Here is a 26,010-nt window from a genome sequence, read left to right as displayed (position 1 = left end):
AAATTCAAAGATCTTAAATTTTCAAGGCTGAATGATGATTAACTTGAGTCAATAATCTCAGAGTATAAAGTTTAGCATAAACTTCGGGATATGAAAGAAAAAAATCAAATATCCCCACAATGATCTCTAATTATCAGAAAATGAAAGTCAGTCATACTGATCATGACTTTGGAGAAGGTGTGAACCAAACAATCCAGATTAAGAAGAATTATTCTCTCATCATCAGTGAAGCACATAAATGAACCTTCTTGGAAGAACGAACACCAGAGTGAGATAGAGAGCACAAGAGGGAGAGGGAAAGATCACCAGAGAGATAGCACCAAAGAGAAAGCACCAAGAATGAGTATAGAGAGAAAGTAACAAGAATGAGTACAGAGAGCTAACACCGAGAACGAGTATAGAACGGTAGCATCGAGAACGAGCACACAGAGCAACAGATCCAACCTAAATTTCTATATTTTTATTGCCAAAACCCGACAACCAGTATTTTTTGATCTGACTTGTTCACCTCAATCAAGCTTATCCCAATCCACATTTTTCATATTTTAAAGGGTTGCATTGCATACTGGGTTATTCAGCTCAAAGAAAACAAACAAAACAGTTTCTCAATTTATGATAAGAATTTTAAAACATGAAAATTCTAAAGAACTTACTGTTAGTAGAAACCCAAGGATACGCTGGGATTGGCTCCTCCTCTTTCGTTGAAGTTGCATCCAGGATAAAAGACTGTTTGGATGCAACCAAGGAGAAACAAACAGTGGTAAATAAAATGTGTAAAATAGTTCCATATCCAATCATGTGAACAAGTAGATATGACAATGGCAAGAACTCAGTTGGATCATAATTGGTTTGATAGCGCATTGGACAGCCACTCTGAGAGAGATGTAATTGAAGAATCAGGTTCGAGATGAGAAGCCAAATAGATGGGCGTCACAGTAACCTGCCAGAAGAGAAAACGATAGAGAGAGAGAGAGAGATGGAGAATACACACGGGTAAGATGAGAGACCAAGAGGGAAATTTTCACAATAAATGAAAGAGTATACTCACAAAGCCATTTTCTAGGTCTTCATTTCCCTCATGATCTTTTTCTTGAACCTGTTGTTAACAAGATGATTACATATGCATCCCAGAGTTCTTAAAATATAATATGAGTATTGTTAATACCTCCAGCCTAAAGTGTTTCTTGATCTTTCCACTCTGGGAATCTGACTTCCCGGCAGCTGCGACTGATTCTACTTCCACAGTTTCTCTGTGGGTATTAAAGCGCCGAGCAGCTCCCTGAAATTCAATTAAAAGGCTTTGTCTAAATTGTAAAAGGAAAAAAAATATCTAGCGCCTAAAAAAAAAGTATATGATATGAGTTTTGGACCGCGGCAGATGCATCTCGGCCAAGCTGCGCAAGTTGTATGCCAAGGCTTTGATGCTTGGACATAAACTGGCCAGCTGGAGGCTTGTATCCTGACACAGCCTGCCAGCTCAGAGTGGGCTTCCATATGCCTAGGCGGTTGGCTTTGAAACCCTGAATAAAGAAAACATAAAAAACAGAAAAGAAGTAGTCATTTCTGTCATATCAAGTTTTTGAAAAATAAACATGGATCATCAAAAGAGACATAAATAATAAAGTCTAACTTAGAATCACCAAACTTTTTATATTGCCTTTCAAAACATACACACATCTCGCTGAAACTTTTACATTTTTGAGACGTCCACTGTGATCCAATTAAAAGGCCCAGCAACATAAACTGAAGGAATCATCTGATTAGTAATGCGACTTAATCCATCCCGATTGATCCAACATCCAAAACTGGGAATGATGAAACCTCGACTACTGCTCTGGTGAAATGTGGCTTTCACTCAAATATATTTCCATATTTTATGTACATTTTTAGCTCAACTAGAATCATTTTCATGGCCCCTTGCCTATTCATAATGTCGCCCCCCCCCCTCTTCCTCAAACAACATTTACAGAGAGCCATGGGTAAATTCTTCATTCACTTCATGTCCAGAAGAACAACGGTAATCTAAGGGGGGAGCTGTATCCAATACTCAACATTGCATTATGATACAACCCTCGTTTTGTCCGAATGATTTCAAGATGTAACCTTCTTGAATAGGAATATATATCAGTTTCGAATGTCTTTTGCACCAAGTTCAAGGAAATAGAAAGATTAGAGAGAGAGAGAGAGAGAGAGAGAGAGAACGTTCGAGAAATTAGATCTTCACATGGAATGGATGGAGGATGCCAGTAAAGATCTTCAGCACAGGCGGGTATAATGAAACGGTCACGACCAGGGAGAGATGGAGAGAACCCAAGCATTCAAATGAAAATTCTCTACCCTCCTCTATCGAGCATTACATTTATTTAGGAGATAGTGGAGAGAAGCTATGAAAATGTACGTTGTGCGCTGAAAAAGACAAAATGCCTCTAGATACGATGAGGATCCTATCAAATTATGGGTTATTCTGCCCTCCATGACTTATACACGGGATCAGATGGCAGAAAAAGATAGAGCTAGCAAGATTCTTTTTTCTCCTGACTAATTCAAAGCGTTTTGTTTAAAAAAAAAACTAATTCAAAGCGTTCACCACATTCAACAAGTCAATGAATGTAGCCCCATGGCAGAAACCTCGAGGAGATCCAGGCAGCACCTCTTTCATTCTGCAAGTGTCCAGCATTGTCATGAAAGAAGTTGTCAAGCTGTCAACTAGACAATGAAATCTATCAGTTCAGGTGCTTCCGATAAGATATCGAAATAACCCGAGGTAAATTATCAGGTTTTTCTGACAGGTAGTAGATCCTTCTCACAAGAAGAAACAAATTCTCCCAGAACCTACTGTTAACCTTAATGGAAGTGACAACAGATGCCCTTATATACTAGAGGATTAGCTGAAACATGTAGCACAAAATAAAATTCAAAGAAAAAAATTGTAGCTTCAGATACTAAGAAAATATTCCTACAGATTCAATTCTCTTTTGATGCATTCAGTGACATAGAGACAAAATTTCAATGGTCCTTCAGGACTAGGTTGGAAAGTTTTAAAAAGAATAACATTAATAAAGAGAAAAGTGATTACGACAAACCAAGGAAGATGATATCCAAAAAGTCCTTTTTCCCCTCAAAGCTAATATTTCAAGGATATTATTTCTATTCATAGTTTCTTAAGTTTGAGGCACATTGAGCCAGAAAATATGAGCTTCCGACGATACAAGGAATAGGAATTTCTGAAGTAAATGTGTTCAAACCGTACCTTGAATGCTTTCGGGGAAGTAGGAACATCAATATTAAGGAAGCAGCCATTGGGTATAACACCCTTGTCTACGTCTCTTATTAGAGCAATAATTAAGGGTAAACAACAATCTGCTGCAGCTTGGAAATCACTGTCACGGCTTTCATCTTTCTTCCTGAAAAAGCAAAAAGGTTTCTAATGTGAGAACAAGACGGATGAATGTACAGAAGTCTAAAAAACATGGCCAGACCAGTTCAGGGATATTGAAAGAGAAGGTATTCCACTCATTGAAGCTTCCCGAGCAGCAGAAAGTGTGCCCGAATATAATCTGCAAAGAAGAGAGACAGAAGCTTGGACGGGCAATATGATGGAAAACTATGATAAATATATCATTTTCGACGGAAAATATGATAGAAATTCAAGATAAATAAGAAAGAGGTACCTCTAACGGTTATCTAAGGAATGTTTCTACAATTTACTAAAGGGTTCTCGGAAATAAATTAATAAGCGACAGTAGTTCAATCCGTGGGAAGAGTAAGATGGTTACAAGTACTCACAAATGATTGGGGCAACTAGATCCCTTGCTAATTCCACTGATAACCTGATTTGTTCGAGCCTCTACGTCAAGATCATGATCGAAATTTGTTGCAGATTAATCCAATTAATTAAAAAAACTTACCAGTGTCGGTTTTGAGAAGCCAAAAAGGGCTCCAGACAACGCTAGAGAGATACAGTCCACCGGAGTGCCTGTTCAATGCGGCAAAGATGGTACAAAAGGGGTTTGAGCACAGAAAATCTGACATTTACAATAAAGAAAAAGCGTATCATTGGAGTAGAAAAGTTAGAAGACTCCTCTCCGACAGAAAAATCAGGTATCGAATGTAATCATACCGGAAATTTCAAAACCTGAGGCACAGTTGATCGCCACGGAACTCGCAATGACCGTTTCCCTGACGCTAACAGAATGTCCGGATAGAGATTTATCCCTGCCGTTAATTCAATCATCATTAAACAAAACCACCACTTTCGCGCGCAAATCATAACGAGAAGATGAAGCTACCGAAAGAGATAAACGCGGCCAGCGACACGATTAGGTAAACAAAAAAATTCAAAATACAGCATTCGACGCATACACTAAATAACACAATACACCAGAACGGCCAAATTCAGAGGTAAAAAGAAATAATTCATCGACAGATGATAATTAATAAGAGAAAAGACATTACGATTCCGGCACACAGACGTGGATCTCGAACAGGTCCGCCTTGGCAAGGGCCTCGATCAGAGGGATCAAACCTGGACCGTCGATGCCGTCACCATTTGTCACAAGAACGATAGGTTTCGGTTCAGCGATCAAAGCAGTTCTCTTAGCTGGATCGGCAGAACCAGAAGACGGTTCCGGCGCGGGCTGAGGCACCTCTTCACGCTCATTTCTTCCTCTCAGAACATTCTCAAGATTCGCGATGAGCGACGGAGGCAGATTGCTGGTCCTTACCGACGTCGAACTTGCCCTCATGATGAGGGATTTCTTCACTCCTCGCGATCTGGAGTTGAATTTCTACCTCGTCCGATCGATCAAATGAAGAGGATGAATGACGAAGATGAAGAGGATGTTGCAAATTCGTTTTTGATCGTTGCAGGAACAGGCGCGGATAATCTCACCGCGCGTGATTTCACCGCGCGTCGTATCAATGAAATAGGATTTTTCTTTTTTAAAATTTAGGAATTGTATCAAGGGAAAAATCGACAGTAGAGATATTTACCCGTGCATAAATTTTATTTCAGTCAAGAAAATGCTATAGTTTTATATAAATATTTTGCGATGCATATATTGGGGTTGAATTTACTTAATTGCAAGTCTGCAAATAGAAAAACTAATGCATATATTGGTCAGGCTTGACCCAGGCCTTTAATCGGGTCAACCTAACTTAACATGATATAAAAAAATTGGCTCATAGGAAAGACAACTAAAAGCAAATAGATAGAAGCACATACCCTAATGGATATTGTGTGGCCACCATGATTTATTTATTTTGATTCAAATTAATATTTGTTTAGTATTATTCTCATGTGATGTTTATAATGAAGTCTATAAATGTGCACAATGATTCAGTGAATTGTGACAATATCTTATTGCAGAGATCAGTAGTCTTCAAGCATGGAATCTAATTATTTCTATTTATTGGGTACTCAAGATGGACATCAAGTTGTCCAGAAAATCATGAAATGAAGCCCCTATGCATAGATCGCATATGTAATTTCTTGAATCCTGGTGTGAGACAAGTCAAGTTGTTCATGTGTGCAGGCTCTAGATGTATCCACGCGATCCTTAGATCATCAAACCTCCTCCTTTGCCTAGACAAGCTCTGTTCAACCTCCATCATTGTCATCATGGCGTCCGAATCGCATTGGGAGAGGATCAGAGGTGTGGGGAGAAGGGAGAAAAAGGGGAAGGTTTTTGATGCCAGACGTTGTCGATGACATCGTCTGGTCGGGTATCGAGACGATGCTCTGATACCAATATGATGCCAAATGTCGTCGAAGACGTCATCCGAAGGATAAATTCCGTAAGGAGAAATGTAACTACGTGAGCTCAAGGTCCTAGGGGGAGTGTACGTGTAGGTCCAACTCGTAGGGATTCGCCAAGCTCCAAGCTCCGGGGATGGATAACCGGTGACGATGATCTTCTGACCCTCGTCGGAGCGACGATGGTGACTACGACGTCGAACGGAATAATTACGTTGACGCTCGCACGTAACGGACGGGCTCGACCTGTACCTAATAAATCACTCGACGCGTAGTTTTCTCGATAAATTTCTCTCACCTAAACTAACCCGAGCGTGGTGGAGTGCAGCCAAAAATATACCGAAAGACATAATATAATTGACGAGCAAAGGGAACAACGGATCTCGTCGGTGGCGGCGTTTGTCGTCGGCGTTTTCTTCAAGCACGGGCCGATACAGGCAAGTAGGCTATGGCATGCCGTGGTCGGGCACGACTTGGCTTGAGTGGCGACAGTGTCGTGCAGCACTAAGCGGCTCGTGCAGCAGTCGAGTCCGGTGGACACAACTCGGTGGCTTGGTGTAGTAGCGAGCACTACAGTTTGGGGCACTCGCCTGAACAATTGGGACGCATGAGGCTGGACAACTCGTGGCGCAGTCTCGGCCCAGTCGGGATCAATGGCTCGGCTGCCACGAGGAGGGTTCTGTTGACCGTGGAGCAAATCGCAGTTGCACGTCTTGTTGATGAGTGATGCCCCAGGGTCACATGTGGACAGGTTCTGGATGGCGATCACGATCTGCTATGCACGCGTGACTGAGGTCACCGTACAAACAATGCAATAGACTGATGTACGAGGAGACCGACTGACTATTGCGGGGTTCATCTGGAAGGTCACGTTCGGCTGATGGGAATGAGTAGAGAGCGCCACGGGGTCAGTGGTGAAGCAATCCGCACATCGTAAGCACAATGGTTGACCTCATAGGGCGTTCCCAAGATGGAACGCCTTAGTTGACCAGGCGTGTGAGAGCCCGATGACCCAGCCGTCGTGGACGTTCAACGCGGTAGCCAAGCACGATGGGCTACGGTCAAGGGCAGATATATGGCGCCGGTTGAGGCGACCATAGGTCAACACGGAAAGATGTTGATGCTGGATCGTGGGGTCGCGGCGAGCGCTCAAGCAAGCATCAAGAACTCACACTAGATCGCTTGGGAGAGTTTGGATGATCTTGGCAGTGTGCGACGGAGGCGCTAACACGGTCGCGCGGGTGGGATGTCCACGCGAAAGACTGGCGTCCCGGTCCACCATGTGGAGTAACACATAACATCATCGCTCGACCGCGTGGTGGACACGATGTGGCTACGCAGTCAACAGGCGTCACAGATGAGTGACGGTGCTGTGGAGGTTGACCGACTCTACGATCGTGGGCTGAGCGTTGTGCAGTGGGGTGGACGTTGCACCTCTACGTGATTAGGCAGAGGTAGGGCGTCGGTTCACTATACCCGGCAGTGAAGAACGGCGTTGGAAGGGCTAGCCCTCGGCTGACATTATGACAATGGAAACACTCGGAATTTCCTCGTCACTTCTTCCCTCCCCTTCTTCTTCCTCTTCCTCTCCTTCCCCCTCTTCTTCCTGGTGAGATCTGGAAAGGAACGTAACTTCCACAATGATAAAACCAAATCTAGATTTGGCGAATGTCCATCATGGCCTTATAGAGGGCCATGATGGGCCCTTTAGAAGAGGTTCCATTAACCCATTCTAAAGGGTCCAACATGGAGGGTCCATTAACACAAGGACCCTCCATAGAACAATAATAAAAGAAACAATTTGATGATAGATGGCAATGACAAAAAAAAAAATCGACGAAGGCGATGACAAAGACGTAGATGATAAGACGATGACGAAGATGAAATCAACGAAGGAAAGATGAAATCAAAATACGGGAAGGATACAGACATGCTTCTCCCTCGGGGGATTTGAACCCGAGCACCTGTGCTTGCACCTTGGCATGCCGGTCCGGTGGGACGTGAGCCGACAGGGGTAGACGATGACGATGTTGATGACTTCAAAGACGTGGCAGCGATCTCAGGCTGGCGCTCTCCATCAGCCCCTAAAAAAATCTGGCACGGGTGAATTTTGTTCAGGGCCTTCCCCTATTTATACTAAGTGGGTACTTTTCATGAAAAATACCCAAAACTTAAGAAAATATTTTTTGACGTCCAAATGACCATTTGTGTCTGACCCTCTAGGCCCATGTATCAGTCTAGTTAATGACTCCACTTGCCCAATAACATTTATTGGCCTTCCAAATTAATTAATAATATCGTCATATAGATTAATTAATGTCGGATCTATTTAACCTAATTGATAGGTTGAATCTCCAATCCACAGGGTGCCAAACTACACCTTGTGTTCTAGAAGATACAAAGGAGTGTGTATTGACTCACTCATGGAATTTGTTTATCATCGGTTACCATGTATGTATAGTTCCTCATCCACTTGACGCTCCATGGACGACTTAGGGTATGGTCAACTGTCAAACCCTAATCGGTCATTTGAGTTAGTACTGATGCATTTAGAAATCATCGGAGAACTCTTCTCCGATATTTCACTGCCTTGGCCAAAGACTTCATCGCATCGTCTTCCTTGAGCTTCACCTCTTATATTGAGGGTGGGCGATCCCTTCTTGACCACTCGATTGTCTTCATGAGCTTCTTGATGTACCCAAACTAAGACCATTTAGAATCCCATGATTAGAGACTCGTTGGCCATAGTTAAAGTACAAATGTCCATCCACAAGACGTCTTTGGTGTCTCAAGTCTAAGGACCACTTACACAACCATGACGTGAATCAACCTGATTAACAGTGGTATTATGCCATTAAAGGATTTGTATAGGTTAATTCAGTGAACTCTTTCCACTAAAGAGCACCCACAATCTATATTTAGTGTCTCCACTCTAATGGCTACGGGACCGGCCATACTCATCATATGAGTGAAACTAGATAGTGTTATTCCATCTAGATACCTTGATGTCCTTCTTGAGTATCCTTCAAATAGGAATATTTAGAACACATGCTTAAAAACTTATGATCTTCATCTTACGATCTCATTATAATCATTAAGTCTGTTCATATATTCATGGACTTCATTGTGAGCATCACACTTGCATTTAGTGAATATGTTCTCGTAATGAATATAGAACGAGATATGGAACATGTGATTGGTTTTCGAGCCGCATTTATTTTCATGAATATGTTGTAATCGATGATGGTAAAGGTTCCATAAGAGAGTTCAAATACTACTATATATGTAACAGTGTGTGAGGTGTATCTTATCACCCCACAAGTAAGAAAAGGATCCTAGTGATAGGGTTAAAATACTCCTTGATTAATTAATTTATATGAGAATATAATTAATTAATATGGTTGGCTAATAAGTTTCTTAACTAGATAGATACATGGGCCTAAAGGGTCAAATGCATAAATGTAGCTGATATTTTCAATGTCCTGATAAAAATAATTTCACAATCTTGTTAATTAACACTATTTATGTATCACTGAATTAATCAAGGATCAATTAACCCAACGATAGGTTAAGTTTCCATCCCATAAGGTGCCAAACAACACCTAGTGCTCTAGAAGATACAGAGTAATATTTGAACTCTATGACTTAAAATGCAACATACCCTTTTGACATACATAGAGAAAAGTAATATATTTCACTTTTAGTCAATCATAGGGAGACACATTCCCTCTAAGAGGAACCAACATGATTTAAGTTAACTCCCACTTAATCAATGTCAGACATAACCCCTCCTATTATTTGAATTAGCTAGTATCATTCTGAGCATGTAACAACTGCATGAAATACGGAAAACAGTCCCATTTTGATGTAATGACTTCGTCTAATGATTTTCTCCATTTCACCCTATAAATATGACCATATTTTCCTCTCTCTCCACATATTTCCCCTTCGCCCTCATAAGCCTAAAAATGATGTGTAAATACGTCGTTGATTGGGTTTTTAGACTTATGCAATAAAATTTATAAATACCCTTAATCACTAAATACAGTGTATAGAGCAAGCAAGGGGTCGAACCACAAGGAGGCAACAAGAAAGAATTTATATCCAATTTTTAATAAATTAATTCAAGAATGAATTAATTCTGCAATTAATAAACCTTAATTATACTTAATTATGTTTTTAATTAATCAAAATTAAGTAAAAAATTAATTTTGATTTTAAATATTTTCAGTCAAAACACTCAAGATAGGATAGTTTTAATTATAAGATCAGATTAATTCGAATTACTAATTTCCCAATTATTATAAAATTTTAAGACAATTTTTATGAATTAAAATTGGCTCTACAATGAAGGTGCCAAGATAATCACTGGCTCTACAATGAAGGTGCCAAGATAATCACCAATGATCTCCACTGATCTTTTAGCCTTGTTGAGTTAGGTTCATGAAGAGAAGTGTTCCTATATCTTGAGCCACACTGAAACCGTGTCAATAACAAGGATGCCTTAGGCATCCATTCCGTTATGCTTTGATTCCATTAACAATACCTGGTTATATAACTACTTTTGGGAACATTTGGCTCCATTGTTGCTCTTCTCTCTCTGTCATTTCTTGTATCTCTCTAGTTGATTGATTCTCGTTTTTTTTCATCACTTTGTTTTTTGCTCATCTCTCTCCTCTTTCTCTCGACGTCATTTACTGTCTCTCTCTTGTTGCTTATCTCTCTCTTCTCTCTCTATCATTTCTCATTTCTCTCATGTTTCTCATCTGTATCCTTGTTGTTTCTTGTCTCTCCCTTGTCCCTCATCTCTCTCTCTGTTGTTTCTCGTCTCTCCATTGTTCCTCATCTCTCATACTCTCTTGTTGCTCATCTCTCTCTTCTTTCTATCTCTTGTTTCTCGTTGAACTCTTGCTGCTTCTCTCTCTCTCTCTCCTCCTGTTTCTGATCTCTCTCTTATCTCTCACTCTCCTGTTGATGATCCATCTCTTATCTCTCCCTCTCATTTCTCGTGTTTCTCTCTCACTCCTTGATCATCTCTCTCCTCTCTATCGTGTTGCACATATCTCTCTCCCTCTCATTCCTTGCTCTCTTACTTGCTGCTAGGGAATGGCAAACATCCTCCGTCATGGTGACAGAGGCGTGATGGGTGACATGACACTGATGATTGACATTTTATAGGGGTGTGACGACGACAAAGGGTCTTGGACATGTGACATGACGGGACGACAGTTACAGATGATAATGGTGACCGAGATGAAAGAGAGAGAGAAGATGGAGATAGATAAAGAGAGATGGAGAATGAGATGAGGGACAGAGAAAGGAGAGAAATAGAAGACCAAGAGAGAGAGAGGAAACAGAAAGTGTGGAGAGAAAGAGTGACAGAGAGAGAAGAGGGAGAGAGAAACACCCAGATAAATAAGATAGCGAGAGTGAGACAGAGAGATAGAAGAGGGAGAGAGAAACACCCAGATATATAAGACGGACAGAGAGAGACAGAGAGAAATAAGACGGGGAGGGAGAGAATGAGAGAGATACGGGGGAGAGAGAGACCAAGAGAAATGAGAGGGAAAGACCTACCTAGAAAAATTAGAGGGAGAGAGAGACCAAGAGAAATAAGAGGGAGTGAGAGACCTTGAGAAATAAGAGGGAGAGAAATAGAGAGAGAGACCTGTAAAAAATACTCACGTGTCCTTTGATCACATGTGACAGGGTGGTGGTCTCATAACAAACAAATTAGAAGTTTAATTCTATGATATTTACATGTTTTATGCATTAAAATAATTAAATATGTGTGTTATCAAGATTAAGAGACTTAAATCTAATATAAGATTGATATTCTGATTTTTGTGGATTTAAGTGAATTTTTTAAGATTTTTCTGATGTCATATTCTGAGAGAAATTAATTTTACCATGCAGAATATATTTTTTACAATGTTTTTGGACATATTCAAAGAGATATGAATTTTCAAAGTTGAAATATATATTTATTATATTTTATGACTTAGAATTCATTTTAAATTAATTTATTAAAATTTTTTTGGATTTAAAATGTGGTCGCCTCACCATTTGATATGTCGAATGGCGACCAATCACACACTTCCACAATGATTAGCTGCACTAATCATTGCGAAAAGGCACAATCATGGAATCGCAGATCGCATGTTTTGTTGCAGGGGGCTATGTAGCCTAATGAAAAAAGAGCCATTTTTCTCGCAATAAATGCTACTGAGAATTGAGAAAGCAAAATCTAAAAATAATAATAAAATAAAAGTCAAAAGTTGCGATGGTACATGTGGCGCGTTCGTGTACCACCGCAAATCATTAAAAAAGAGAAAAAAACAAAAAATGCTGTCGTGCGTCGCTGAAACATGTGCCGCATCAGACATTGACAAGGAAATCTTCCCTTTTTCTTTGACATGAATGACACATGTCAGTACGTCATTCGCATAAAAAGAGAAGAAGGGAATAATATTTCATGACTTGGCGCCCCGACGACATGATTCCACATTACGGAATAATAAAGTAATAATAAAAAGTGTTGTTTTGTCTTTTTCCCCTGTAGGTACATGTGACAGCTTTGAAGGTGCAAGCGCGAAAGACGAGGCGACATGGAAGATGGACAATTTGACAGCTCAACCAAAATGGAAAAAGAAGAAGCATTAGTGACGATGACGAGGAGAGAAAAAGTTAAGGGCTAAGATTGCTCCAAATTCAAATTGTGATATCTGACGATGTACGGGTTCAATTGAGGTGAAATTTTCTGGATTGCTTTGTCTCCCCTCCCTCTTTTTATCCATACCCTCGGATAAACAAATGGAGACCTGGATTACTGCGAAATTTATTATTGAACTTGCTTCCTACTCATGTGGGATAATTGAAAGATAGTGAGTTTTTGAGATCCATCAAGTGTGTTCTCGGTGCCTTGGGTGTGTGGGAAGAAGTAGAGAAGAGGGGGAGCTCACCGGCACTTAAAAATCGCCGTGATCCTGGCGAAACACAAGGATCTATGGTATGCATCTTCGCCTTACGTTGCTTTGTCCCAACATCGTCAGTCGCATAATTCGATACTACGATAATCTTTCATTGTCACACGACCTCCACAACCCCATAATCTCGTCTCTCTATCATCATATAATTCACTCACTCGATAATTATCATATCCAACACGTTCTGTAATTCACTCATGTAACGCTTCACATCATTCTTCTTTCATTTCCTCTTTTCTTTGCTAATTTCAAGTATGAATTACAACTATCTACAATCTTTGACTCGATATCACCATCTTGCCTGTTATCTTCTCGTCATTATCTCTTCTCATATAGATAATCACTATAGTGAGAATATTGAATCCCTAGTCATCGTTCCCTATGTAGATGATGCATACTCATCACTAGCCAAATATTCCTAAGTGAGTACTGGTATATATATCCATTGAATAATCTCAATTACCGACGACAAGTTAAAACCCTAAAATTGAGATTATCACGTCCCCAAGATGAGGATGGAATGTGCAGGCCCATGACCCGTTACAAAATTGTGACGGGTTTTGTCAAAATGCAAGGACGCGTGACAGAACTAGAGCCGCGACAAACTTGGAGTCACACTTTCCTGTATCACCACTCGTCATCTGTCCCGTCACGTCTGAGCCATTCCATTTAGGCCTATGGTCACACACTCAACCGACTTCAAACCTCGCGGCCACCCCTATATAGAAATCGAATACATCCAAAAAAAATTCGACCAAAGTCGAATCTTGCAATCGAATTATATAGATTCCAATCTTTAGAACTGCCGACCTTTGTAATTAAGAAAATTCTACCCTCGATTAGTGATAACAGAAAAAGAAACAGTAAACTGCTGCTTAACCAAGCTCAAGAAGAAGAAGAAGAGGAAGAGGAAGAAGAAGAAGAAGAAGATGGTCGTCTGCTCATCGCCCGATTCCTAAACCTCGTCTCCTCGCTGTGCTGCTGGCATGAGTTTTCTGCGTCTACTCGGCTCGAATCCCCCGCCCACGTCCCTCCCTTCATCCTCCAATTCTCGCCGTTCTTCAATTTCTTCGCTGTCTCGATTTCTTCCCCCTCGAGGAACGCCCCGGCTACTCAATTATCGCCTTCGAAGACCGTCGGTTTCGCTCGGTAAGGGCCAGGAAGATGTTTCTGAGAAGGAATTGGTTGAGAATGTGCTAAGGGATGGCGCTGAGCTTCGATTTGAGTCCGCTGATTTGGGGCGGGATGGGGAGACTTTTAAGAAGACGCTGCGGCTGGTGGAGTGCGCCATGTTTGCTTCAGTCTCTGCCCTAGCCTACCTCTTGGGGAATTCGCTCGCCATTGAGGTCAGCTGATGGAATGCTTTCACTAGTTTGGGCTTCAATTTCGCCGGGATTTTAATACATTCACATGTATTTCTTCAGCTTCCTGATCTTGTCTTACACTTTTTTTTTCTGTTTGGTTATGTAATGAAATCATGAATTGGAGAAATATGGTATGAATAGAACTTGCCTGCTCTGGTTAAATAATGAAATCATGAATTTCCTTGACGACTCTCCATTGGTGGTTGAAGGGCTGATCTTCGTTTTGTTCTCTGTATTTATTGTCCCATCTTCCAGAACCCAAACTGTATCTGAAACCTCTTTTTTTCTTTTCAATTGTAAATTGAAAATCAGTTTTTTGAATCTTTGTTTCTTTTGTTATAATTTGGAAATATACCTGGTCTGGTTGAATAATTGGTTTTACTTAATGTGCTGTTCGCGTTGCTTTGTTCTCTGGTAGTCAACACCTGAATTTATTGGCCCACCTCTCAAGATCCAAACTTTTTCTTATTCCTTTGTATTTTCAATTATAAAGCTAAAACATGTTTTAGAATCCCCGTTTCTTATGTTATAATTTGGAAATTTGAATAAAGTTACATGCTCTGTAGAATAATTGACTCCCCTATTGCCTCTCTATATGAAATAGTATCCCTATTCTTCTATAAATATATGATAAATGCATAGCAACCATTGGGCCGTACAGCAGGATCGGGCCTGCTGACCAGAAGGGGGGATCTCCCCCATGGCATCTCCATATCTTAACTCTCTTTCTCTTTCTAGTTAACCAATCTCTCACCTCCCTCGTTCTTGATCTGTATCTCTCTATCTGGATGTTCTTGAACTGCTACATGTTTCTTGATACGGAATTGGCATTCTCATTGTGGATCAAATCGTTGTTCAAGATATGACCGTATCAATTTATGAGTGCGATGGGATGGCCTTGTAATTTGAGAATTTTGTAACTGAGCTTGTAAACGAGAATTTTCTCTATTGGAAGTTTTTTAAAATGTTTTTTTTGTGTTTAAACCGTTTACCTCTCTCATCTGAATTGAACCTTATATCTGCAGAATTATATTGGCTCTTTCTTCGCACTGCCTATAGTGATTTCGTCAATGAGATGGGGTCTCGCAGCTGGGAGGAAAACAATGGTTTTTTTCTGCCCACCCTCATTCTCTTGTTCTTTTCGGAATAATTTTTTTTATTAATTACTATCTTGAAACGCCACTAGATTGCCACCGCAGTTTTATTGCTCACATTGGCTGGTCCAGTGAAAGCTTCTACTTATCTGGTACGCAGAGTATTCTTCTATGATATTTTTATTATGATTAGCATCTGTATATTTGTGATTTTGGTTACAAAAAACTAAGAGAAATATGGAAAAAAATGATTTTCAGCTGTTAAGTTCCATGGGGGAGGAGATCGAGTGCAGAAATATTACGATCTATTCCGTAGGAGCATTTTTTTCTTCACATTTCCCTTTAAAAATATTAGCCCTCCTCACTGGAGGGCAGGGCATGAAGTCTGATTAAGTCTTTCGCTTTGGTAATTTTGATCTCACTGGCGAAGTCCACTCTGTCTGCTCTCTACCCCATTGGCGATGCCTACTCAGCCACTTCCCCTGTGTCCTCGTCCTCCTCGGCGTCGTCCATTCCGTCAAGTCCTTCTCCATCCTCTTCGTTCACGATGTGTTCCTTGGCAGGAACGTGTCAAGAAACAAGAGGGAGGATGATAGGACTTGACGAACCTGGATCTAGGCTCGTATCGGAAGGATGGTAGAGGACGAGGAGAGGTAGAAATTCCTGGGGTAGAGAGGTGAAACGGGAAGGATTGGAGAGGAGGACGAGCAGAGGGGGTAGGGATCGGCCGAGGACGAGCCGCCTGAAGACGCGGTGAAGAAGAGACGATCACGAGGGCAGGGGATCGTTGAGGGAGAGAGGGAGACCAAACCTAGACTTGGAGAGGGGAGACAAGAGACTTCTTCTTTCTTCGTTGGCCTCCTAAATTAAGGGCGTCCCTCTTTAAAGGAAATACATAATTGCCAAATGACTGAAATGCCCCTATGGGCTAACATGACAAAACTACCCCTAAATAGGTTGAGGATTCTATCAAGGATCCTATCAGAGGAACTAGATGGTGCCCTATCTTTATTGCCCCACCTCTTGTATTGTCTTTATACAAAGAAAATTCTAGAAATAATATTCCTAAACAAGAAGCGGCTTTTCTACAGTCCTGGATTCGTCTATGTTAAAATTTTCCCTACCTTGCAGCTTTTGCATGGATTTCTTGGATTAGCCATGGGTTCTCTTTGGAGGTGGGCTGCCTTACCTTCGTCTTCTACTGCTTTCTTTATAGCTTTATTATTAATTATGAATTCTGATAGGGTCGTTGCTTGTCTCTCAGAATGCAGACAAGCTGGGGTCTCTCAATCGCGATATGCTCACTTGTACTGCCTGTCAACGTTGCACACATTGTCTTTTTTGTTTTTAGAATTCACTTTTTTTCCTAATTTCTGATAAATTTTGCAGGTTAGAGCCCTGGGCGCGGTGGGTTTTGTCCTAATTAGTTCTTTCCTGATCAGAGAAAACATCCTAGCCTTGGTATGAAATAAACCCTCTAAATGTTTTGGTAAAAAAAGTACATTTATCTTATGTGATTGGTAAAATCGTATATTTATTGAGATCTAGATCACCATCAACATGCACGCAACGATTGCATTCATGTGTGCGTCAGTCGGCATCAGTGCCCCCAGCATGAACGCAATCTACGTTACTTTTGGGATCCTGGTAAATATCTTGTTACAACCTTGTTCCACTTTGGATCTTTCGTGAGTAAGATCTGATCAAGTTTTTCTCATTGTGACCAGCTTATGATCAACTGTGGAATCCTGGTTTTCCTACTTCACATTCTCTATGGAATCTTCCTCTCTAAACTTGGCATGAACGCCTCTCTGAGACTGCCCAGATGGCTAGAAAAGGCAGTATAAAAAATGAAGTTTTAATTTGGGCCAATATTCCGATTCTCAGCAGTGAAGGTCCTACCTATTTTGGATCAATGTATAACAAATCACCACATTTTCCACCCATAATTGTTCATTTTCCTGTTTCAGTTATTAGTTGCTCCCAAGAGACTGCAACTAGAACAGGCTGTATTGTATAGAAACGGAGATTTATTCTTGGCCAATATTCTGATTCTCAGCAGCAAAGGTCCTATGTTTTTAGGATCGATCTACAATAAATCACAACATTTTCCATTCCTATCTATTTACTTTTCCATAATTTATCTTTCGTAAGAAATTAATGATACTTAACCTTTTGAGTTGTTTTGCGGGATTGGTTGCTCAAGATTTTTGGTCTCCACCTGGGCCCAATGAAGAACATGGTATTACTTCATTTGGATTTGATGAGAATGATTCTGATCTATTTCATGGCCTAATAGAAGTAGAAGGCGCTCTGGTGATCTAGTTCAAGGAAACAAAGAGATTGCAGTCAGTTTGATAATAATCGAGTGGCATTGCTTCTTCGGTCCTAATTTTTTAGGATCAATGTACCTGCAAATTATTCATTTTTCTGTTCCATAAATTTCTTTCTCCAATGAGACTGCAAAGTTTGATAGAAAAGACAGTATAAAAAGGGTAGATTTATTCTCTGCAGATGTTCAGATTCTCATCATCAAAGGTCCCATAAAAAATAGGATAAATGATCACTAAACCACCGAATTTTTCTTCCTCGACAATCCATTCATTTTTAAAGATCACAAATTTCTTGCTTCCACAAGAATATCAACCTGGCCTGAAAAAACAGTAAAATATACGAGAATAAATCAGAATCTCGGCAGCAAAAGCCCTATTTTTTTAGGATCAATGTACTATTACATACCACCACATTGCTCATTCACAGTCTATTCATTTTTCTGTTTCATGAATTTCTTAATCACCCCCATCATCTCGCTCCCTGGGAATCGCCCAAGGCAGCCCCTGGCCGCAGCTAACTCGTTGAACTCACCAACAGAGTCGAAAGAAAACGATTTCTTTTCCTCTCCCAGATCTGCAGGCAATAGCAGCCCACCTTCTCCCAATTCTTCCCCAGCATTGACAGAAGGAAGAGAGAAGCAATCAAGAGAGGTGGTCATCACAGCCACCTCGCCGCCGGTGGCACCGACGAAGTCCTCTAAACGGCACAGAGCGAAGGGAACCGGCTCGAAGCTGTGGTCTCCATACTCAACAGGGGTGGAGTGATCTCCAGTGACACAGAGATAATACTCGAATCTCCCCGAAGATTCAGCTGTCCACAAGAACTTTGCTAGCTGACTTATCGCCCTGTCCACGGCTTCCAGGGCCCGGACTTTGTACAAGCTAGCCTTGTCATGGCCCGCATCATCCACAGCCTGAGGTAAGCACCGGATAAATAATGTGACTTAGAATGAATATCCCACATACACAACTAGGATCCGTCAACCGTCATCGATATTGCCCCCATCGTTGTCAAGAATATTGACACTTTTTGGGGTGGTTGATGTAGTCGTTGACATTGATAATGGTTACTGTCGATGACAATGATGTCGACGTTGACTGGATTTGTCTACCCGGCAAATTCTGTTATCGTCAACATCAATCAACGTAGTTGACATTGACGAGGACGGACAGTTGACACTGACATCAACGCCCCTTGACGTTGATGGTGTCATTGTCAAATAATCAAACGTCTGTCAACACTATCGTATGCTGTGAACATCGTCAAGACATGCAAAGCCATCCTACGCGCAACTGATAAAGGAAAAGATGCCATTGATCATTTTACCTTGATGTGAAGGAATCCAAAGTCATATCCATCGGAGAAGCCGGGCTTTAACTCGTCCTCTCCCGGCACAAAGACACGTGGACACGGCTGCAGAGGAGCTGAGAGAGCTTGGGCAATGGCTGTTGACTTGGAGGTGAGAAGAGTGCGGTAGTCTCCAGTGGCCCCAGGTGCTTCAAGAATGTCAATGCCCAGGGATAGGCCCAAGCCAGCTATGATTTTAGTGGGAGCCACCATGCATGGCCTCAACCCATGTTTCTCCACAAAAGATGGTACCTTAAACAAAAGGCAAATATCAAATCAAGCAGGGTTTGCTTTCACTTTCTTTACTTTTACTCTTTCAGATGACGAGTCAATAACCACCTCGTCATTCTTCTGTGGCTTGGATGGCAATGACTGTTTCATCCGTCATCCTAGACACAGACGATGATGAGGGCAGCTCTTCCTCATCGTCATCAAGGCAAGAGATAGCTTTGATGTTCTTTTTTTCTTCCAGGGAATACTCTGGGTCAATGCTTAATTTGGGTGATTTGTAATAGATTGAGTGGACGGTTCGGATCTTTGGTTGTCATCACAGACTGACCTCAATTCTGATTCCGCATCCTCGGAGAAGGACAACATTGGCAATGGTTTTACCCTCTGCGGCTCGTTTATGGTTGAGGGGATGGGCGATGAGAAGCTTAGACATCTCCTCAGAGAGTTGATTGACCACGGCTGCTGTGTTTTTGGCCTCTTCGGAGTCGTCGAGGGCGGCGGCTTGCAGAAGAGGTCGGTTGTCTTTGAGAGGGTCTGTGCCAGAGATGTTTCCACTCAGGTTTGGACCCTTCACCACCACACCACATCTGTGCTCTGTGGCATATCTGTGGACGCAGTACAATTTCAGGGATAAGAAAACCAAGATAATAAATATCTTACCCTTTTCCTCTTAACCCTTTTCTACGAGTTTCCTTTTGGCTTCAGAGAATTTTACTGCTGGAGGTATCTCTCTCTCCCTCTATCCATCCACCCATGTATTTATCTATCTGATAGTCTCTCTCGCAATGCATCCATTCATCTATCCACCTCTCTATCTACTTGTCTAATTTCTATCTGTTTGTTTTTCTGCCTTCTGTTTGTTTTTCAATCAATTTGCACTTTTCTGTCCATCTGTCGACTATAATATGCCTCTCGGACCTGTTGATGCAACCATGCATCCATCTCTACATTTAATCTATCATTTTATGCCTTCCATACGCTTGTCCAATTGACCTATCCATCTCTCTATCTAATTATGAAAGTATTTATCTATCTATCCATCTGTCTATTACCTGTCAGTGGTTTTTCTACCCTAGCAATGGATTTGTACTTTTTTTCTGATTACCAGTCAACCATTATGTGCCCATTAACCCTGTAAACGCATCCCTTCATCCATCTATCTCTCAATTCAACTATACATGTAATCTATATCTATACATTTTAGCTATATATGATCGTCCAATTATTTACACCGGCCAATTATTTTTCTACTTCTTTTGTCACCAAGGAAATTTTCAGGGCAACGTGGGATAAGAAAGGTCTGCCTACCTGACCCTCACTTGATACTGTGGGAAAGAAGGGAGCTTAATCCCATCCAGAGATTCACATAAAACAGGGCCTTCCTCCTCAAAGTGCCGGTCCGCCCTCCGGCTGGTCACAATCCCAGTCTTTTCATCTAACGTCGCAAAGTTAGACTGCAACAAAATTCAACAAAAAACCACAACCATTCAAAATTTCTTAAAAAACAAGACATATGAACACCCATATCATTTCAATTTCATAAAATTCTTCGAGTGCCTCACATTAATAATATGGTGTTATTACCGATAACACCATATTAACAATATGGTGTCATTCAAAATCTCATATTACCGTCGCAAAGTTATACTGCAACAAAATTCAACAAAAAACCACAACCATTCAAAATTTCTTAAAGAAAAAGACACATGAACACCCATATCATTTCAATCTCATAAAATTCTTCAAGTGCCTCACATTAACAATATGGTGTTATTACCGATAACACCATATTAACAATATGGTGTCATTCAAAATCTCATATTACCGTCGCAAAGTTACTTAAAGAACAAGACACATGAACACCCAGATCATTTCAATCTCATAAAATTCTTCAAGTGCCTCACATTAACAATATGGTGTTAGCTCAGACCAATTTTACCATTTTCACTGATCTTCCTGAAATTCATCCGAAATCAATGACATATCGATTCGCCATATTCATCCCACACAGATAAATCCAAATTCAATGAAAGAGAATGCACAATCCTTCTCTATGCAGTGTCGATAATTGAGCAAATCTTCTAAGACATGGCAGGATGAAGATCAAAGACGGCGCGAAGGATTTCACACTGTTTTCCGGAAAGATAAGGATGAAAGATGAAGGTAGACGACCTTGAAGGCGATGTCGCCGGGGGACATGGCGAGGCCGGCGCCCATGGACTCGAAGGCGCCTCGCCCGCGGTAGTAAACTCTTGGATCGTAGCCGAGAAGGGAGAGATGGGCGGTGTCGCTGCCGCAGGCAAGGCCCGGTTCGACGGGGTCCATGAGCCCGTTCACGCCGGCCGCGGCGATGGCGTCCAAGCTCGGCAGCCGGGCGGCCTGGAGAGGAGTCCTCTGGCCCAGCCTCGGCAAGGAGACGTCGCCCAGCCCGTCGATTAGCACCAGCACGACCCTCCTCCTAGGGTTTTCCGACGCCCCCATCGCGATCGCCTTGCAGGCCGAAGCTCGAGCTAGACGACGATCGGAGGAGCCTCTGTAGTCTCAAATATGTAGACATTTGTTACATTTGTCTTAGATTATAAAGGAGTTTTGGGTAAGCTAGACATTAATTAGAAAGTTTTGGTGATTTCCTCTTTAGACATTAATTAGGAACTTATCTGGGTTCCTTGGAGATACTCATTTTTGCCCAGAGTTTTTGCTTGTGAAGTGGTATGTTTGTGCATTTTATTATCTATCTAGTTTTTAGGTCTGGTGGAGTCCTGTTAAATTGCTTCATTTCCTCTTTAGACTTTTGTTTTGAACTTTTTCCTGGGTTCCTTGGAGAATACTCATTTTTGCCCTGAGATTTTACTTGTCAAGTGGTGTATTGTGCATTTTATGATTTGTCTAGTTTTTAGGTCTGGTGGAGTCCTGTTCAATTGCTTCCATTCCTCATTAGACTTTTGTTTTGAACTTTTCCTGGGTTCCTTGGAGATGCTAATTTTTGCCCAGAGATTTTACTTGTCAATTGGTGTATTTGTACGTTTTACGATCTATCTAGTTTTTAGGTCTGGTGGAGTCCTGTTAAATTGCTTCATTTCCTCTTTTAGACATTTGTTTTGAAATTTTCCTGGGTTCCTTGGAGATACTCATTTTTGCCCAGAGTTTTTGCTAGTGAAGTGGTGTGTTTGCGCATTTTATTATCTATCTAGTTTTTAGGTCTGGTGGAGTCCTGTTGAATTGCTTCCTTTCCTCTTTAGACTTTTGTTTTGAAATTTTCCTGGGTTCCTTGGAGATACTCTCTTTTACCCATAGTTTTTACTTGTGAAGTGGTGCATTAGTACATTGTGATCTGTCTAGTTTTCAGTCTTCCAGAGTCCTGTCAATAAACTTCCCATGCAGTCACCCATCCTGAATCGCTTCCCTTCCTCTTTAGACATTTGTTTTGAAATTTTGTGGGTTCCTTGAAGATACTCATTTTTCCTAGAGCTTTTATTTGTGAAGTGGTACATTAGTACATCTATTATCTATCTAGTGTTTGGTCTGCTAGAGTCATCTTGAACTACTTCCTTTTCTCTTTAGACTTGCATTTTGAAAATTTCTGGGTTTCTTTGAAGATACTCATTTTTTTCCAAGAGCTTTTACTTGTGAAGGAGGTATATTACTACATTTTGTGATCTATATGGGTCTAGGTCTGCTGGAGTCCTGTCAACAAACTTCCTTACGTCCTTTAGACTTCTGTTTTGAAATTTTGTGGATTCCTTGAAGATACTCATTTTCACGGGCTTTTACTTGTGAAGTTGTATATTAGTACATTGAGTGTGATCTATCTAGTTTTCAGTCTGCTGCAGTCCTATCGACAAATTTACACCGTGGTTACCCATCGTGAATTGCATCCTTTCCTCTTTAGATTTATGTTTTGTAATTTTCTGGGTTCCTTGAAGATATTCATTTTTACAAGGGATTTTACTTGTGGAGTGGTATATTAGTGCATTGTATGATCTATCTAGTTTTCGGACTGGTGGAGTCTTGTCAACAACCTTCCCACATGGTCACCCATCATGAATTGCCCCCTTTCTGGATATGTACTGTACAGGACAAGTGGATAGTCTTTAAACTTCTTGTCAGTCACTTTTCCTGTTTTTTAACCGTTTGGGTTGACAGAATCTACATAGATATAAACACACAAATACCATTCATTTTTTTATATACTTTAAAAACCCAGGGTGAATTACAGGATCTTAGTTCCCATTAGATGTTATGGCTGCAACCGCATGTCCTCTAATTTAATGAGATTTTACCTGTTCAAAACTTGAATCATCCTGAAGATTTTGAACATTATGCACATAAATTTGAAAGATTCCTTCTATTTTGTTTGAACTTAGAACATGATTCACACATATTTTTAGGGCCCAGAATATCAGAGTTCATATTGGGATATTAACCAGAGTACCGTAAACACAAAGATTTATGGTGAAATAAGATATAATAAAAATATTTTTCTAAAATGCAAACTATATTTACAAGCTCCTTATGCATCACTGCTTATGCCATAGATTTTGGTATAACGGGTGGCATGAAATATCATCACTCAATTCAGCACATTCTTCGTGTACACTGATCATCATAAATGATGGGATATTTTTCATGCATACCATAAATTTGGGGAAAAAAATCAAGATTTCATCCTTAAAATTTAATAAAACATTTTAAGCTTAAATATACTATACTATTTTTTGTCAAAATTTCCTAACAATAAATTCAAAAGTAAAATAATTTTAAAAGTCCAAAAATATAATTTTGGATTTATTTAAGTCTTTATGGGTTTTTATTATATTTAGAGAATGATATTATGATTTTTTTCTGATTTATATAATCTTGAAGATTTTTTGACATGAAATTCATTAACAAAATAAGTTTACACTTTAGAATATATAATTGTGATTTTTCCAGTTTTTCAAAAAAATTGTACCATGTTGGCAATCTGCCTCATGAATCAAGGAGAAGAGAGAAAATCAGACGGTCATGTAAAATCTCAAATGTTCAGACAGTGAAGAGAGAAGAGAGAAAATCAACTTCAAAATCGTGATATCTAACGATCTAAAAAGAGTTCTGTGCTGAAATTTTGAGGGTAGCTCTAGCTCTCACCCCTCTATGCATCCATACTCTTCGGTATGCAAATAGGGCACTCCATTATTTTTTAAAAGGCACCCTTAAGTTTTGTTAATAATTAGATTCAAAAAAGTGATTTTCTCATTTAAAATCTTGTTTGGGTTCATTCTTACACTTTGGGAGTGAATGATTGAAGGAGTGATGATGTGGTCAAGACTCACGAGTAGAAAGCATTACTTGTCCCATTGGGGATTTCACAATTAGATTTGTGTGATCTTCTTCATTTTAACACATATTTTTATCATTTTCTTCGGTAATGATAATTGAGGATAGCCTAGGTTTTCACCACTGGCTCTGATACTTGTCGGTGTGTATCCCCTCCATCTTTGACTCACTATTGATGGTAAATTCGCATCATTTCCGCCCTCCTCTGACTAGTGCATATCAGCACCATTTCCACCGCAGTCAGTGCTGGTATTTCGTTAATCTTCTCCACTCTATTCAGTCCATCAACACCAACTATCACCCAATGCTGATGAAGCGTCAGCTAAGGTATTTAAATAGACATGCTTATCATTTCTTGCTAGAATTTAACCAATTTTTCTAAATTCATTCTATAAAATTAGGATAAATTGCATTACATAGGATTAATATTTTTCATCATCATAGAGTTATCTTGGATTAATTTTCTCTAGCTTTGATTTTTATAAATTTGATAGTATTTATAAAAATCCTAAAATAAATTTAAAGTAAAATTTTATTTATTAAAAGCTTTCTCTCTATAGATTCAACCCTTGCTCTGTGTTTGGAATAAAAAGTATAAATGTTTTTGTATAAATCATAAGCCTTAAAATGACATAAATTAATCTTAATTTCCGGTTTACTATTTGTTTCTGTATCTGTGGAGTAGATGACATGTAGTTAGTGAATTTGTGATTTATGTCCATTCTCAAAAAAATTGACTTCCGAAATTATTTAATTAAGGACGTCAGAGTAAGCTGAATCACTTAATACTTTCAATTATATTCTAATAATGAGATGAGTTCATATTCATATGGAAGAAATTATGAATATCATGATGATGCATTTTAGTAATCATATGAGTGCTACCATTCTGAAATAAAATTTATTATCTCCTTTAGATATTTTTTTCTAAAAATCATTCTGATGATAATTCTCATCATTTTGATCACATTATGATTTAATTCATCAAATAATTTATTCTCTTGATGATTCTCCTAAAAATGATGAATTATGAAAAATAGTATTTTAGGGTAAGAATGAATATTAAAGTATAAATATCATTCTACAATGAAGTCACTTTAAGGTTTGATTAGGAAGCATATTAAAAGTGTTATTCAGGGATAGAGTTCATAAAATTGATCCATATGAATCCCTGAGTGGTATATACCTAGACACCAGTCTAATAGATTCACATCATCATCATGTAAGACCTGAGACCCAAGACACCAAAGAAATCTTGTGTATGGACAGCTATATTTTAACTATAGCCTATGAATCCCTTATCATGGGATTCAAATTAATCTTAGCTTGAATATTGCAAGAAGTACATGAAGGTGATTGATTAGTCAAGATAGAAATCATTCACCCTTAGTATAGGACGAGATGGACTCAAGGAAGAAGATATTTTCAATGACCCCCATTAAACATCATTACCAACATGAATGGTGGATTAGGGTTATATGGTTAACCATGCCATAAGTCATTTATGATTCTTGCACATACGAAGGATTACATACATACGATAACCAATGATGGTAAAGGTTTCATGATTGTTTCTTTACTAC

The 26,010-nt window shown here is 39.9% G+C and overlaps 3 protein-coding genes across 4 annotated transcripts; 1 reads left to right on the top strand and 2 right to left on the bottom strand.

Annotated features, from left to right (window-relative positions):
- Nucleotides 1–735: 735 nt before the first annotated feature.
- LOC144713031 (Survival protein SurE-like phosphatase/nucleotidase) lies at nucleotides 736–4,886 on the bottom strand. The gene is made up of 10 exons (XM_078587513.1): nucleotides 4,456–4,886; nucleotides 4,121–4,215; nucleotides 3,909–3,976; nucleotides 3,787–3,830; nucleotides 3,480–3,557; nucleotides 3,251–3,404; nucleotides 1,371–1,520; nucleotides 1,166–1,279; nucleotides 1,049–1,096; nucleotides 736–940 (listed from the first exon to the last, which is right to left on the bottom strand). The coding sequence occupies exons 1-10, from the start codon at nucleotides 4,743–4,745 to the stop codon at nucleotides 839–841; spliced, it is 1,143 nt and encodes a 380-aa protein (XP_078443639.1). The 5' UTR covers nucleotides 4,746–4,886; the 3' UTR covers nucleotides 736–838.
- Nucleotides 4,887–13,598: 8,712 nt separating this feature from the next.
- On the top strand, nucleotides 13,599–17,257 carry LOC144712800 (uncharacterized). 2 transcript variants are annotated; one of them, XM_078587123.1, is made up of 8 exons: nucleotides 13,604–14,087; nucleotides 15,131–15,211; nucleotides 15,292–15,351; nucleotides 16,331–16,374; nucleotides 16,464–16,506; nucleotides 16,589–16,660; nucleotides 16,748–16,846; nucleotides 16,927–17,257. In XM_078587123.1, the coding sequence occupies exons 1-8, from the start codon at nucleotides 13,728–13,730 to the stop codon at nucleotides 17,044–17,046; spliced, it is 879 nt and encodes a 292-aa protein (XP_078443249.1). In that variant the 5' UTR covers nucleotides 13,604–13,727; the 3' UTR covers nucleotides 17,047–17,257. The 2 variants fall into 2 exon arrangements, with proteins under 2 accessions (XP_078443250.1, XP_078443249.1); XM_078587124.1 differs by lacking the exon at nucleotides 16,927–17,257 and having other exon boundaries at nucleotides 13,599–14,087; nucleotides 16,742–16,846.
- Nucleotides 17,258–17,878: 621 nt separating this feature from the next.
- On the bottom strand, nucleotides 17,879–21,660 carry LOC144712799 (uncharacterized). The gene is made up of 5 exons (XM_078587122.1): nucleotides 21,284–21,660; nucleotides 20,420–20,565; nucleotides 19,440–19,716; nucleotides 18,860–19,132; nucleotides 17,879–18,446 (listed from the first exon to the last, which is right to left on the bottom strand). Exons 1-5 carry the CDS (start codon nucleotides 21,590–21,592, stop codon nucleotides 17,961–17,963), a joined length of 1,491 nt encoding a protein of 496 aa, XP_078443248.1. The 5' UTR covers nucleotides 21,593–21,660; the 3' UTR covers nucleotides 17,879–17,960.
- Nucleotides 21,661–26,010: the final 4,350 nt, after the last annotated feature.

Source organism: Wolffia australiana, chromosome 15 (genome assembly GCF_029677425.1).
Source record: "Wolffia australiana isolate 7733 chromosome 15, ASM2967742v1".
Classification (NCBI taxonomy): Eukaryota; Viridiplantae; Streptophyta; class Magnoliopsida; order Alismatales; family Araceae; genus Wolffia; species Wolffia australiana.
Note: the sequence above shows the minus strand (reverse complement) of the source record. Positions and strands in the feature narration are given on the sequence as shown.

Excerpts from the sequence above, each read along its gene's own strand:
- LOC144713031 (XM_078587513.1), bottom strand. The coding sequence starts at position 4,745 with ATGAGGGCAAGTTCGACGTCGGTAAGGACCAGCAATCTGCCTCCGTCG. Across the intron at positions 3,405-3,479 it reads CTTTCAATATCCCTGAACTG|GAAGAAAGATGAAAGCCGTG; the intron begins GTCTGGCCATGT and ends TTGCTTTTTCAG. Across the intron at positions 1,521-3,250 it reads CTTCCCCGAAAGCATTCAAG|GGTTTCAAAGCCAACCGCCT; the intron begins GTACGGTTTGAA and ends TTCTTTATTCAG.
- LOC144712800 (XM_078587123.1), top strand. The coding sequence starts at position 13,728 with ATGAGTTTTCTGCGTCTACTCGGCTCGAATCCCCCGCCCACGTCCCTC. Across the intron at positions 14,088-15,130 it reads GGAATTCGCTCGCCATTGAG|AATTATATTGGCTCTTTCTT; the intron begins GTCAGCTGATGG and ends TTATATCTGCAG. Across the intron at positions 16,507-16,588 it reads CAATCGCGATATGCTCACTT|GTTAGAGCCCTGGGCGCGGT; the intron begins GTACTGCCTGTC and ends TAAATTTTGCAG.
- LOC144712799 (XM_078587122.1), bottom strand. The coding sequence starts at position 21,592 with ATGGGGGCGTCGGAAAACCCTAGGAGGAGGGTCGTGCTGGTGCTAATC. Across the intron at positions 20,566-21,283 it reads CCGGCGACATCGCCTTCAAG|TCTAACTTTGCGACGTTAGA; the intron begins GTCGTCTACCTT and ends ATTTTGTTGCAG. Across the intron at positions 19,133-19,439 it reads GATGCGGAATCAGAATTGAG|GTACCATCTTTTGTGGAGAA; the intron begins GTCAGTCTGTGA and ends CTTTTGTTTAAG.